This window comes from Malurus melanocephalus, unplaced genomic scaffold (assembly GCF_030028575.1).
Source record: "Malurus melanocephalus ecotype Western Australia unplaced genomic scaffold, MMel_1.1 scaffold_12, whole genome shotgun sequence".
NCBI classification, from domain to species: Eukaryota; Metazoa; Chordata; class Aves; order Passeriformes; family Maluridae; genus Malurus; species Malurus melanocephalus.
Window position 1 is genome coordinate 5,014,868 of NW_026623244.1, and position 15,000 is coordinate 5,029,867.

Genomic DNA, 15,000 nt, shown 5'->3' on the forward strand with positions numbered 1-15,000 from the left:
GGGGGTTGCAGTTCTCACGGATCCCTCAGCTGCCCCTCAGGCCCTGCTCCTCAGGCCCTGCTCCTGGCCAGCCTGCCCTCAGCAGCACCAGGCTGTGGCCTGACTACAGCAAAGGGCACTATTTACACTCTTTATTGTGCATTTTGCAGGGTGATTTAACAGCACGGCATGCACATAAGCACTCCTTCCACCCCTTGTTTGCAGCYGCAGGGCAGGCACCCACTTCACCCTCATTTTCCACTTCTAATCCCTATGGTGATGCTATTGCCTGACCTCATGTGGCCGCAGCCTAAATCCTTACTCTAAGCAGTAGCACCGTGTGAACAAAAATCCCAGAAGGTTTATGGTATGAAAACAAACACCTTTCCCCATTGATGGCAATGTACTTTTCCACTGTGAGATGCCAGGGACTGACTCCTGCCCTTGGGCACAGCAGATGGCAGGATCTCTGGGGACTCTCAGCAGCAGCATCATTGTGTGCTGGCTCACTTAGGCCTTGTATCTCTGTTAAAGAAGGAGATAATACCAAGACACTTAGAAAAATGCCGTGTGATGGTCTCATTCTCTTTGCCTGAGGAAAAGGACACTGCACTTACCATGGTAGGTCCCACACACTGCTGCAGGCAATTGTGCCAACCCAGTTTAACAGGGAACAAAGGGGAACTGGGAAGCTTTAAAAAGTCAGGAAAATTAGGCTTATAGAGTATGCATTTTTAATTTGTRTCATTATTTTAATTTAAGAACTGTAGTTGGCCAATTTTGTTACCCTATTCTGTGAAATGATCTGTATAGTACAAACCAAAGACAGTRTTATAAAAGAATTGAAATCATAAACTTTCCACCTTGCAGAGTTTAAACATCTTCCAGAACCTAAATAAGCGCCAGTATGAAACCGTTCTACACTTATTTGAAGTTGCAATAATAGCAACTGACTTGGCTTTGTATTTCAAGTAAGTACTAAATTCTGTATAACTTCCTACTGAAAAAAATCAATCCTATATAATGTATTACTGTAGTTTTTAGTTGTTTATATGCAGCATACAAAGATGTTAATATGCAGAGAACAGAGCTCTTTCTAACATCAAGTCTAATTCTTGTAAAAACCAAGACACTCCTAGTTTGATTATAAGCTTTCAAATTAGAGAATGCATGAATGTATATAATACATTCCAACATRCTTTTAGTTACAGCAAGCATTATATTCCAGAAGTGTGGATTCAGAAGCCTGAACATGACAAAAATTTTAAAAGATCTGCACACATCAACTGATCCCAGTACTAAATATGCCAACGATTCCAAATATCAAACCATCAATTCTGTTAGTAAATTAATGTACTTTAATAATGGGCACCTTCCTCAAGGATATGTGGCAACTATTTTTATATGACTGGGATGATTTAAGACAGAAGACAGGTAAAATTTCAGTTASTTGCTCAACAGCAGTTATTAAGATTTAGAGAACAATAATTCCATTATTTTATTAATTCAAAGCACAAACTAGAAGATTTATRAAGCAATAGCAAGACAGGCTTATGTTTTTGAAAAGTTCTCAGTCAGATCTTAGTAMTTCTTAGGATTTTTGATGGGAGGGAGTGGAAGAGCGTTTATTAGTATTTGCTTCACTTTTCCCCATTCAGTATGTTACAGGAAGTAACAAACATACAATGCTAAAAAATGAGCATGTCACCCCAAAGAGTTTAATCTGAAGAGGTAGGAAATTCGTTATTTGTTTCTTTATCAGGTACTCTGACAAATTACTTCACATGTCAGTGGTACATAGCAAAACCTAAATGTCTAGGTTGCGTGAAAAGTTTGCATTCAACAGCAGGAAAGTGTTACTTYGATGCTATTATGACTAGGGTGCTACTTTGGAAAAGCCCAAATATCATAAATATGTTTTTTTTATTTTATTTTTAATGCAGGAACTCACATTAAATAATATATGCTTTATTGCTATGTTTTRACAGGAAAAGAACCATGTTTCAAAAGATTGTGGATGCAATTGAAAAAATGGAAACAGAAGAGCAGGCAATTAAATATATCTCTATTGACCCAACRAAAAAAGAAGTCATCATGTAGGTGGTTAACGTTTTACTCCTTATTCAATCAGTTATCTAGGACTAGCTTGTAAAATAATTTGGGCACCTAAACATGGAAATTTGGACTTAGTGTTATTGTCCAATGACGACCATAACCATGATTGTAATTTAAAAACCGATGCCTACAATCTTCTTAAAATGTGCAAAATGTTAATTCATTTGGCATCTTAGGTATTTAAGTCCCCTAAAATCTAGAATTTTTTTTTATAATCATCCTAGCACAGGATAGTTAGGGTTGGAAAGGACCTCTGGAGATCATCCAGTCCAACCCWGCTCCCAAGGCAGGGTCACCTAGTGCMGGTTACACAGGAASTGGTGCAGGTGGGTTTGGAATGTCTCAGATGGTGACTCCACAACATCCATGGGCAGCCTGTTCCAGTACYCTGCTACCCTCAATGTATACTTGTTCTTCCTCATGTTGAGGTGGAACTTCTTGTGGTTTAGCTTCTGGCCATTGCTCCTCACCCTGTTGTTGGGCACCACTGAAAAGAATGTGGCACCATTCTCTTCACACCCAAAACTATACTCTTGTTTTGGTTTTTGTTTTTAAAGGGCTATGATGATGACTGGATGTGACCTGTCTGCAATAACCAAGCCCTGGGAAGTACAGAGCAAGGTAGGTATTTTTGAAACAGACAATACTGCATTTACTCTCCATTTTACTGCCCATTTGGTGCATGATCAATTAAAAAAAAATAATTTATTATCACTTGATACATATTTAAGTACCTGTTGCTTCCAGAAAAGAACTTCTGCCTGTCACTGTGAGTTTAGGTGTTCCATGATGTCTCAACCACTCTACAGTTGTTGACCCTTCTCTACTTGCCCTTCCACTAAAACTGGTGCTGCTGATCTGGTAGCTGTTCTAGYTACCCTTAAATATCGCTCCATTTTTTCTGTGCTAGACAACTTTTGCTATGTGTCAGCTATTTTTAAGGCACAGATTAAACAACATGTTTGGTTTGGATTGAATTCATTCTGTGGATCGTGGTGCCATTACAAAGTAGCTTAAACACACTAAAATTCTGTAATATAGTGTGGTACGTAAGTACTTCAAGTACTCTAGCACTTATTAACCATCTTGCTGAAGCTCACCACATAGCCTTACAGAAAAACGTTTTGACAAAGCATAATCAAAATAGAACTGAAAATGCTTGTTCTTCTAACGTTACACACATAACAGGTGTTACAAGACTGTTCTGTTGTTAATATTGCTGTGTTGCTCTTGGCAATAATCAGTTATTTACTGAGCGTGCATCAGAATATTGTTAGTGATAATTTGCTGAAAAAAGCCTTAAGTACAGCAGAAAGTGTCTGTAGTTTTTTTCATGTTTTCTGGAAAGCCTCGTATTCATTTAGATTTACTACTTTCTGCTGACAATTTCACTGAATTGTGCCTATTCAGGTTGCCCTCATGGTTGCAAATGAATTCTGGGAGCAAGGTGATCTGGAACGAACTGTGCTACAGCAACAACCTATTGTAAGTACTAAATAATTTAATTGTGTTAGGCAATATTAACGGTTATTAAAACATTGAACAAATAATGAACCWYGATGCTTATGAGATCACTGTACCAAAAAAGCATGATATCTACRTATTCTAAATTACTGCTCCTCTGTTCTAGCCTATGATGGACAGAAACAAAGGAGATGAACTACCCAAGCTCCAAGTTGGTTTCATTGATTTTGTGTGTACATTCGTGTACAAGGTAAGAATAAATTGTTTTGTTTTCCTTTTTAGCAGTTCTAATAGCAAAATTAGTGACAAGATGTTGCAGTAAAGAATTCTAGAATGCAGCAGGACTCTTGGTCACAAGCACCACCATTTTTCAGTATTTTGTTACATCAAAGAATTGTTCCCACAGAGCAAATTCAAGAGATGTGTAGAAAATTMATTAGAAAAAAAGATCCCAATGAAACTTCAGGGCTTTGCAGTTTTGTTATTGCCTTAACTGGCTGCATTACAAAGTCCAGCTTTGGGATTCTTTGCAGTCCCATTTCATATAAACAAGCAACAYGGATGGTTACAGAAAGCAGTTAATGGCACAGCAAAGAGAATAGGAAATATGCAATATTTGGGCCATGCAGATATGCTGTTTCTTCTGTAAGGCACTGAAATGTCAACATTCTTAATCCCTGTTTTTTTTCGCATCTTCAGAAATATCCTCATCTGCTTGGAGTATATGACAGGATAATAGATTTTTTAAAATTGCATCCTGGTATTGATAACCACATATAATGTATCATAATTATAGTTGTATTATATGAGTCAGAATATCATATGTAGGATTAGGGAAGATATTAACATTTGCATCATATAACTGACAGGCTACGTGCACAGTAGGGCATTATTAACCCAATATGGTATTTCCAATAATAGGCCTGAGAATYAGATGTAATAGAAAAAGGAAATGTTTTCTCAGAAGCATTTCCACAATTTCACACTTAAAAATTCAGCAGTGCCTACAAATTTCTAATTTACTCATTTCAATTTCTTGTACAGGAATTCTCAAGGTTTCACAAGGAAATTACACCTATGTTTGATGGCCTTCAAAACAACAGAGTTGAATGGAAAACACGAGCTGACGAATATGAAGAGAAGATGAAAGCGATTGAGGAACAAAAGAAAAAGGAAGAAGAAGCAGCTGCCCAAAAAGGTTAAGTAACTTCTTAGGTTTTCATTTACATTTATTTGTAAGGCAGTCAGCATATTCTCTGTCTCTCTCTCTCTCTCTCTCTCTCTCTCTTTCCCCCCCAAATTCACACATTCACAAGTGCACTTATGCAATATTAAATATTATCTAATGGTATGCAAGTTCTGAATTAGCCAAATCAGTTTTATCTTTACTTGGAAGAGGAGTAACCTTTAAAGGTGACACAAATCCAGTATACTGATCTCATTTTCTGAACTGCAGAATTATATAAAATATGACCATCACAAAAGTGAAAGGAATGTAACATTTCTTTTGTCTAAAAACTTAAAMTTGAATGTAATAAAACACTTACCTTAATTACAAGAGATGTATCAAAATTCTGTGGGGCATCAGCCCCAAAATATGTTTTTTTAAAGTTGAAAAAAAAAAAAAAAGTTAAGGGAGCAGAGGATGTGCATTAGGAACATAAAAGTGCCAATTCCCACTTCTCTTCCAAGTTTAAGATAAAGCTTTGGCTGTAGTTCCCAACCACCAGGTTCTTGGCTGAAATCACTCTCTCATACAACAAATTTAACATTAATCTCCCAAAGACAGACCAAGTCCTAAAATTRAAAGCATGGTTCTGCATAGCATTACCTAGAAGAGAATTTGGTTTTCTAGAAACTGAGAATCTATCACTCTAGTGTAAGAGTGAAATGAGTCAGTTACTGTTATTCTTTGTATTGCAYGTGGTGCAGCAGGTCTGCCAGTCAACTGAGATGACTAAAAAGGTCCAAAGATAAAAATAAAACTATTAAAACAGTGATATTTTGTCAGCTAAAGCAAATTCCAAAGAATTGCCGAAAAGCTAGTTTACTTGGTCTGKTCCACACATCTTTAAAAAACAAAGCAGTACAGAATAATTTATTTGTTAATCGATATTTGTGGGAAATAGGTGAGTATTTTTCACATTTCACAYAAAAGGGGCAACTCAAGGCCACCCATCAAGTCACTGTCAGTGTGTGAAGTAGAAGTAGTTATTGGCTCTCACAAAATTGATACTAGGTTAAAGTAAGTGAAAAAAAATCAAAAAGTTGTTGCAAAATGGTTTAAAAATACTGTAAATTATATGACTTAATCAAAGCAGATTTTTGAAAGAGTTSAATAAAACAAGTCAAATATTTTGGCCTGCTCACAGTGTGGTACCAYCTACACACACTTTCACAGAAATTCCACCCTCCTAGTTGCTCCCAAATTTCAATGGTGTTTTTAAAAATCATATAGTTTTATTTAAGATTAATTTATTGCTGAGAACTAGCTGGTTAACAGTATGAAAGAGGTACTTTTCCTTACATAGGAACATAAGCATCTGAACTTCACAGAAATACCAGCAAAACAGAACAAAACAAAACCTGGGACTTCCTTATATAACTTCAAACCTCCTTATACATTTGCTTTCTCAGCAAAGAATATAGTTGCAAAAGTCAAATCCCATGCTCCTAAGCATAAGCTTCTTTAATAAAAATCAAATTAACAATTTAGGAAGAGTTATGTGTTTCTGCTCCCTCTTGGAAGTTAGGTCCATCTTACATCATTGGTATTTTGGAATCACTTAAATTATTGACCTAAGAAATATTTTTCCACAAGGAACCTTGCACAGGCAAGCCTGGACAGACTGATTTGCAGGAGCTAAGGATCTGGYCTTTGCATATCATAATTAGCATCACAAAACAAAACGGAATTATTCTGTATCTTTTCAAACACACATTGTAATAAGGCGATTTGTGAAGAACAGATCTGACACTGTCAAATCAAGGCCATGTAAACATGTGGGTTGGTTAAGTCAGTTCATACATCAAGGATTTGATACATSCTGAACCATGGTGGTTTCTCTAGAACAAACTGACCTGGCTATTCTTAGGCCCTCAGTAGACACAAAACAAAATAAACATGTTTGCTGAACCACTACAGTGGAAAGTTCAGAACTGAAGTAAAGCAAAATACAGTATTACTGAGAAAATCAAATACATAGTTAGTAACATAGTGTTTATTATATCCACAAATTACAGAGGGTAGGACACTGATTATGTGACATGTTTCAATGCAGGTGGAAAGGGTCGAAAATGACCTAGTAACATGGTGATCCACAGCTTTCAAATGTAAGTTTTAATTCTAATATTGGTATCTTACCTTAAGTGAATCTGGAAACGCTATTTATTACACTGAAAGAATCTTAACTATGACCAATCARCATCTGTGGAATCATTTGAGAGAGAGTAACAGAATCAGTAGCTATAAATAAAAACATGAAAAGTGTCTTTCTCTCTCTTAATCATTAATTACAAAGGGATTCATGCAGGGTTGGAAAAAGGTTTACGCAATTAGGTCAAATTWAGGTTTTTGTATCATCTGCTTCAAAAATAGATTCACAGATTATATATTGATTCAAGAGTTTCTTTCATTTGCATGCCTTGCATACCTCAGTTTTGTATGTGTGGGACAGAYTCATATATATTTTAATACTGAAACTTTCCAGTAAGAGTGGTTCAGTGTGTGTTTGGTCCCTTGAGAAATGTTGGTATCAACACCTACACTATATACACATACGTATATATAATGTGTCATTGTTTCTTATTCCAATATCCCAGACAAGCAGTGAAATTTCAGAAGATCAAACACACATAATATGCATAAAATAAAAGCAGCACATCTATAACAAGGAATGAGAGCAGCTAAAATTAACAGAACATACTCATTTTACTTTCCTTCCTTGTTTTTTAGCGGAAGGTGGCGGTGGAGGTGGCGGAGGAGAGGAAGGAAAATCCAAAACATGTGTAGTTTTGTAATTCTTTGTCTCAGACACTACTCCTGCTACAGAAAAGACATCTAGAAAGAACTTCAATGAGCCCCAGTGGATTTCTGCTTTGCATAGAATAGAATAGATCAATCTCTTGACAATCCTCTTAAACACTTGCCATTTGTTGGAAAYAATTTTTGATGGATTAAAAAATGGTTACAATTAAAAACTGAAAAAATAATGGTGCAAAATGAGTTAACTGTGTGCTCTAGGTATTTTTTCATGTCACTCAAATTATATACAGTATTTTTGTTAAAATATGTAACTTCTACACAGTGTCCATAAAATATAAATTAATGTTATAAATTAATATAAATATAAAATAATGATAGATCTTATATTAAATTACTGAATGAAATCGGACATGTACAATTCAAACCAAAAATTGTGATACTTACAACTTGGATATCTAGATTTTTATATTATGTGTATTTCTTGACTCTGTAATTCTGTAATTTTCTTTCATTCTCAACTTATATAAAGTTCTAGWGTAAAACATCTCTTTCATTTTAGGAATGCACAACAACATTCCATAGCTCTTGTCTATAAAAAGCAGGCCCATGGTACACGGTTATTTTTTTCAACATTACCAATGATAAATCTGTAAATGGTAAGCACTAGCACCTTTTGATCACATGCAAATGGCTTTCCCACAGTTCCCAAACTGACAAGCTTTTATTGTAAAAACCTAAAATGACAGACCATAGACATGATAYTTTACACACAAGAGTTTACTGAGATACCTACACCAGCAAAGCTACAGCAGGATCTGCATTCAAGAGCATTTTAAAAGGCTCACTTACTCCCAATGTATCTCTTTCAAAGTGCAGTAAATTATTTGAAAACCAATTAACTGGCACCAATCTAATCTTCTGAGAGAGAGGAAAGCCAAAGTCAAGCACATCAAAATTCCCATTACCTCACTTTCTACATCCAAAAAGAAAAACTGCACACAAATTGGCTCTTCATAAACACTGATCTCCCTCCCAAAACCTTTGGAACAACAGTCCACTCCATRCCTTCCACTCAGGAAGCCAGCTCCTCTGCGGATGGAGGAAGGTAAATGGCCAGTATGTTATGAGCAGATCTGAGTATTCACTGGAACCAGTTTCAAATCCAAGGAGTTGGATGTCAAATGCAACTCCTGCAACAGATAAATTCAACATGCAGACTCATCCTGCCACTTCTCCTCCCCCTTGAAATAAAGCCGACCCATACTTTTTGTTTTCTTCTGAAGGACTGTCCACATCCACATGGAAGGGAGAATGAGCAATTTGCACAATATAAACCTTTCCAAGAATGCCCTATGAACAGAGATATTGTGTACATTTATCACACAAAAATAAAGGAATCCACAAAAAACTCCAAACACTTACAACATTCTGACTTATAAATGGGCCAAATATTTTATGCAAACAGTTATGACATAAAATTGGATATCATGTTATTTTCTGTAGTAAATGCAGCTACTAAAGAAGACTATTTCAAAGTTTTTTTATAATGGAATTTTATTCAAACTGTGTTAAATTATGTATTTCATATGTATAGTGTAACTTTTTATAACTGTATTTTAAAGACCCAAAAAGAAGTTAGTTATCCAGAACACATACTTACTATACAATACTTGAAGCAATAAATATAGCAACGCATTCAACAAAAGCCCCCTTGGGCAAGTTGCACACGTTTAAGCAGATTGCTGCAGATTGGATTTGACTCTCAGCCAAGCTTGCAAGATGACAGAGAATTAACCTTTAAATCCACCTTCTTACCTAAAGAAGCCTTCATGCAAGGATACGTGTATTTCTTATTCAAGGACGCCCTAAATATGTCCTTGTACTGTCATCTATTATGTRAGTACAAACTGTTTAAAATGTAATTATATTAAGTAATACTTGTAAATAGACTTCTCAACTTATTCATATGAGTGCATATAGTATGTTCATTGCTACMCTACAACCATCTCTGCTGTTACATTTTCCACATCAAATGCTTACTAGAAATACTTCCTATAAGTATATCTACAGTGATAGGCACCTATCAAAAATATATTTTATACAACATAAACTTTCCTCAGATTAACATGAAAACTTATTTTAAAAAAGTTTGACATTTGTATCCAAAGTAATTTTCACCAGACAGAAAAAATATAAGTAGGCATGGCTCCTATTCATATGCAGACTGTTTCTTTGGAAACATGAYTGAATGAATGTTTACAGATGTGTTGCAAGTCGAAGAAGACAAATCCAGTAAGTTTCTCAAGCAATATACATGCTTTATTTGTATATTTAGGATTACACGTGAAAGAAGGATTAACGTTCAATCAACGGAAAGGAGATCAGAAGCCACAGATAACATGAAAGTCACGTACATCTCCGGTAGAAAGCCACATGTTACTTTTGACATCAAAAATTTCAYCAACCAACCAAATTTTTATAAGTGGAATTATAAGACACATCACATTACAGCTAAAACTTGAAAGTCACAAAACCTGAACTATTTAAGGGAATAGGAAAGACATTTCAGRTATGGTTTACTTAATTCAAGTAGAATACATTTTGCCAAAATTTGAGCTTCTCCAATAGCATTTSAAAATACTTACAGAGGCTTATACACAAGTATTAAAGTCTATGTAACCAATAACTTTAAGGCTATTRATTCTCGTTTAATAAATTAGAAATACAAACATATTAAAGTGTATGACTTTAAACTACTCACAGAATCTTACAAAATGCTCCTTTACAAAAATTTGGCAATAACTGGAGTTTGGGATAAAATTAAAGCAGTGAACTTCCATGTTGTAATGTCAATAAACTATATTCTTGTTTGTTTAAGTGTGGGTGCCATGTATCTTTGAAACTGAACTAAAAAAATTMTTTTTCTTGTTTCAAGAGTATGGAGCCTACTAAAAGAAACAGAAGGTTTTCAGATTTAAAGCCTTCTACAAAGACAATCTACCAAAATGGTCCATATGAGTGACTGTAGAAAAGGTATGCTGACAGGTAGAAGTCTCTGGCAAATTATGACTGGATTTTCAGACTTCCTTCTTCATAACTCATGAAGAAAATCAGCCAACATCAATTGCAAGTTTTAGAGAAATAAGTCTTGAAAATACTCATCAAATTCCTCTTCCCTGTAATAACAACAAAAAACAGAAGTCAGACAGTTCTGCTTTGGATTTGTAACTAGGAGATAATCTTTGTACAAAAGTTTCAGCAAACTTCTGATTAGAATTGTAGAAGGTATAGATCATTTTGACTTGCTCACTACATTCAAATACCCTTCACATCTCCCTTTGKGAGCTGACTGTTAGGACTCACTGCTAAGATAATTAATGGTATAGTAGAGGGTAAGGCAGCAGTGGTATACTAGTGGTTTGACAGAGGTTTTCCTCAAGAGTGGTGTATGTCTCCTCTTTAAAAAAAACACTTTTAGGTTCACTACACAGAAAAAGATTTGACATAAGCTTTTATGTCCAAATACTCACTGAAACACACAGGAAAAGTCTGCCTTTGCAGTTCTGAATGGACAATATACACTTCAGCAGCTACTAGCTCACTACACCAAACTAACCGTGATTTTTCACGTGCTTCTCGTGGAGGATGTTTCCTACAGTCAGCCTCTGAAGGACCATCTTCTGCATTGCTGTTATCTGAATCTGTTAAGAAAATTAAAATGCTTATGAAATAGATTTTAAAATAATTTATCTTTTTTTAACTAGATTATATATTTTTTAACTAGATTATATATTGCTAGAAGCATAGTCCAATTGCAACCATGACAATAAAGAAAACATTTTATTTTGCATAAAGTAAATGCAAATGTTGTGCAACATTATTCAATGTAACATCCAAAAGATTCTTAGGTATCATTAACTAATGGTTTGTTCAAACAACGTAGGGGATGAGGACAATCTTAAAAAAGTATAGCAGAGCAATCAGTGGAAACAGTCAATCACTTCCAGACAGTCTGCAGCAAAAATTGGTATAACCAGGATATGGGGCCCGTTTCATGGAAAAAGGAACTGGAGACTGAAATTACTGAGATACAGGGACAACCAGGGACTAAGGAGTCACTGAACACTTCCACCCGCAACAWGTTGATCTCTGAGTTCCTACAGGTGATAGCTGGAAAAGAAGTTAATTAAAGCCTAGGATTTATTTGATTTTTTTTTTTTGAGCAGCATACATATCAGTATAATTCTCTGGAAGAAAATGTAGAAGTTATGGTATCAGAAAATTACTATCTTTACACAGTAGAGACTATASAGCATGAAATTATTAACAATGCACCTATTTTTGCACTTTCGACCCTTTTTTGGAACTGCCTGACCTCTCAAGAGAATTTACATTCTCTTATCTGCCCAYATTTTTATTTTTTGATTAAACAATTTCCTTCTTAAAACTCCCCACACTTTTCTCCAAGATATGTAAGTAAATWATTCGAACCTTCATATTTCTGTTTGCTTTCAGACAGCATTCTTATAAAATATTAAAACAGACAGCTAATAAAAATAAAATCAATGACAACTTTCTATGAAGTCATACAACTTATTACAAAAACATAAAAGATATTAAATGCTTTACCTTTATCAGAAGTGTCTGAATCGTCCGAAGAAACCTCATCTGTAAAGAAACACCAAAAGAGAAAAAAAWAGTAAGCTTCTCTTGGTTTTATCTGTTATCTTTAATTGTTTACAAGGATATTCCTATACAATATTGAAATATATAAATGCATGCACAAACCACATTCAAAGAAAGCAAGCAAACAATGAAATAAAAGGATTTTTTTTTGCGTGAGTACAAAGGTCATCAGTTTGAGCCTAATTATGTCAACCCAAGATCTGTGGTGTAAAAAGTTTATCTAACATTTCCAAAAGGCTTTCAACCCCAAACCCCCGTGGAATTAAATACTTCACAACCCTTTCTGATATACAATATCCAATGCCTGGACAAATTTCCCTTGCAGTGCATACTTTTCAAAAGGCTCTCCCTCTCTGTTAAATATAAGAAATTCATGTTTTTTCTRCATCTAGGAAATTTTACCTAAGAAATTTACCTTTGTGACTATCTGTGTTACAGTCAAGAAAGTTATATCTCTATGTGTAACTAAATGTATTTATCTATAGTTATACATAATTACATGTCTCTATGCACCTATAGCAAAACTAAGATTCAACTAACCTGAGTATTTTAATAACTGAAGTTCTAAAATTTAAATTTACCTTTATGGGTCTTCTTTTTGGACTTCTTTTTTGCTGAACGAGATAATTTTTTCTTCTTGTTTTTTGGCTCTTTAGAGTTCTGTACAGCTTTCTCTCTTTTCTTGTGTGTTTTGACTTCTTTCCTCCTTTAAAAAAGATGAATGTACACCTTCTCTATTATGTGTACTTCTTATGCAACAGTAAATCTGAAGTAYTTAATTCAGTCAAACAGTTGTCATATTTTTCAGACACCTATCAGTAGTTAAACTGAAAAAAATTGTTTCAGTTAAAAAGAAAAGTGCTATAGAAACACACAGTAAGAAAAATAATCACTGGACTGAAATTAAGCAAATTAAAGTTCTGTGGTGGTAAGGATGGAATTGTTCCAGTCTGAGAGATTCTGTGCTGTCATTAGCTGTCATCTTAACCCTCAACAGTGACTTGTCACTAGCTTTATAAGAACTCCAGAGTATTTATGCTATTTCAGCATAAATGAAGCTCCTAATCATCTCACTGAAGTTTTTCCACTATGTGCTGTTCATCATAATTGTAACTTAGCAATAATTCAGTCCCAATTGTTTTCAAAATGTTTCATTACCGGTGATGGAAGTTTAGTTTGTAGGAACATTCTGGACATAGTCCTGAAAAAGAGAAAATGAGAACATTGCATCCAAGAATCTGATAAGCATAATTAGGTAAAGTACAAAACTAGTTAGAACTAGATCTTTCAATATCAGAAGCTTTTCCTTCAAAACACTAGTTACAATGCAATTGCAGTCAGTATTGAAAAAAAAAATGATGAAGTCTTCAGTACAAACCCAGATTTTACTAAATGTGAAAAAAGATTACAAGTTTAGGACTGGCAACTCTTCATTAAAGCAATATCAGTGTTTATCAAGTACAGACATCCCATTTATGGATCCTTGTGGACCGATCAAATTGCTCTGCAATTATACTGAAGACCTGTAAGTCTCTTAGAGCTTTGTCAGAGATCAAGTGCTCCCACATGGAGTGTCTAGTGCACAAAAGTAAAAGAACTCCACTATTCACTCATTTTACACAAAGTAACTGTATAAACTGTGCAACRTTTAATTATTTGAAAAACATATCATAATGTACACAAATACCGAATTGGAAAATCCCAGTCAAGAGGTAAGAACAGAAAAGAAAATGATTTAAAAATAGAACTTTTGTAAGAAAAMACAAATATTTAAAATAAAAACGGTAGAGCTGAAGGTGTACAAGATGATTGGTCCAAAGCCCTAAGGACTTCTAMGCCAAATAACTGAACAAGCAATGACAATGCTGAGATTCTCCTTGCAATGCAGTATTGTCCATAAAAACTAGACATGCTTCTATACAAAACATCTTCTAGTCAATTATTCTAATTTTATGACATGCCAATTATACAGAATGAAGTGCTCAACCTGTAACAACTCTTCATATATAATGACAACAGCCGTTCTCTCTAAATCAAGAGCAACATACTACCATGTRTGATTAATTTAATAAAATTATCTCCCATTCAGCATTTGTCATGAACTCATAGTATTATCACTGCGTCTCACTTGATAGCATTAGAAGTACAAGACAATTGTCTTCTTTTAAGYGTACATATCCTTGAAGGGCTGACTTACTCAATTTCACAAGGGCGTTCCTCTTTTCACCATGTTCAACGTAACCGAAATTCACCTCCCAGCTCTTCAGGCCTTCTGTCTCATCACAGCGCTTATTTCCACAGGAAAACTGACCTGTAAAGAGTCAAAACCAGCAAACCATGGTTCAATGATTAACATGAATAGGTTTGAGGTTGATATTTCCAGTTCTACTCAGTTTTTGCTTTTTGTTTTCCATTTATTTCAAATTAAAAAAMCCACAAATCTAAAAATAACATCTAGATTAAGGAAAAATAACAGGGAACAACAATGCAATCAATCATGTCYGGAATTGCCTATTTGTAAAGAAAAAATATAACTGTGGTTTGAAATGTATGGATGAAGGCATACATATGAAATAATAGGCCTAATACTGAACTCTGAAAAAATGAATGTCACTAGGATACACCCTAAATAAACCCCAAATGGTTACTTACTCAGCAAAGGATGATGGATCAGAAGCTGTGATTCAGACATGTATCATTAATGACATCAAACTATTCCAAGTATCACGTRCATACAATATGAAGATGCCCACATTCTTTTTACATAACTA

At 34.8% G+C, this 15,000-nt stretch overlaps 2 protein-coding genes across 4 annotated transcripts in view; one reads left to right on the forward strand and one right to left on the reverse strand.

The window, feature by feature from the left end:
• The window catches only part of PDE6C (phosphodiesterase 6C), a 25,372-nt gene extending 17,680 nt beyond the window's left edge, over nucleotides 1-7,692 (forward strand). The window contains exons 16-22 of one of the 3 annotated variants that reach the window (XM_057381298.1): nucleotides 850-950; nucleotides 1,968-2,075; nucleotides 2,652-2,715; nucleotides 3,505-3,579; nucleotides 3,725-3,808; nucleotides 4,603-4,756; nucleotides 7,514-7,692. In XM_057381298.1, coding sequence (XP_057237281.1) covers nucleotides 850-950; nucleotides 1,968-2,075; nucleotides 2,652-2,715; nucleotides 3,505-3,579; nucleotides 3,725-3,808; nucleotides 4,603-4,756; nucleotides 7,514-7,578 — 651 coding nt within the window. In that variant the 3' untranslated portion in view covers nucleotides 7,579-7,692. The remainder of the gene's footprint in view (nucleotides 1-849; nucleotides 951-1,967; nucleotides 2,076-2,651; nucleotides 2,716-3,504; nucleotides 3,580-3,724; nucleotides 3,809-4,602; nucleotides 4,757-7,513) is intronic. The other 2 variants (XM_057381308.1, XM_057381317.1) reach the window with 2 other exon arrangements.
• Nucleotides 7,693-9,840: 2,148 nt separating this feature from the next.
• LOC130582555 (protein FRA10AC1) overlaps nucleotides 9,841-15,000 on the reverse strand; it is a 19,777-nt gene continuing 14,617 nt past the window's right edge. The window contains exons 9-14 of the mRNA XM_057381342.1: nucleotides 14,427-14,540; nucleotides 13,388-13,430; nucleotides 12,811-12,935; nucleotides 12,173-12,211; nucleotides 11,160-11,244; nucleotides 9,841-10,719 (exon numbers count right to left, since the gene is read on the reverse strand). Of these exons, the coding sequence (XP_057237325.1) occupies nucleotides 10,677-10,719; nucleotides 11,160-11,244; nucleotides 12,173-12,211; nucleotides 12,811-12,935; nucleotides 13,388-13,430; nucleotides 14,427-14,540 (449 nt within the window). The 3' untranslated portion in view covers nucleotides 9,841-10,676. The remainder of the gene's footprint in view (nucleotides 10,720-11,159; nucleotides 11,245-12,172; nucleotides 12,212-12,810; nucleotides 12,936-13,387; nucleotides 13,431-14,426; nucleotides 14,541-15,000) is intronic.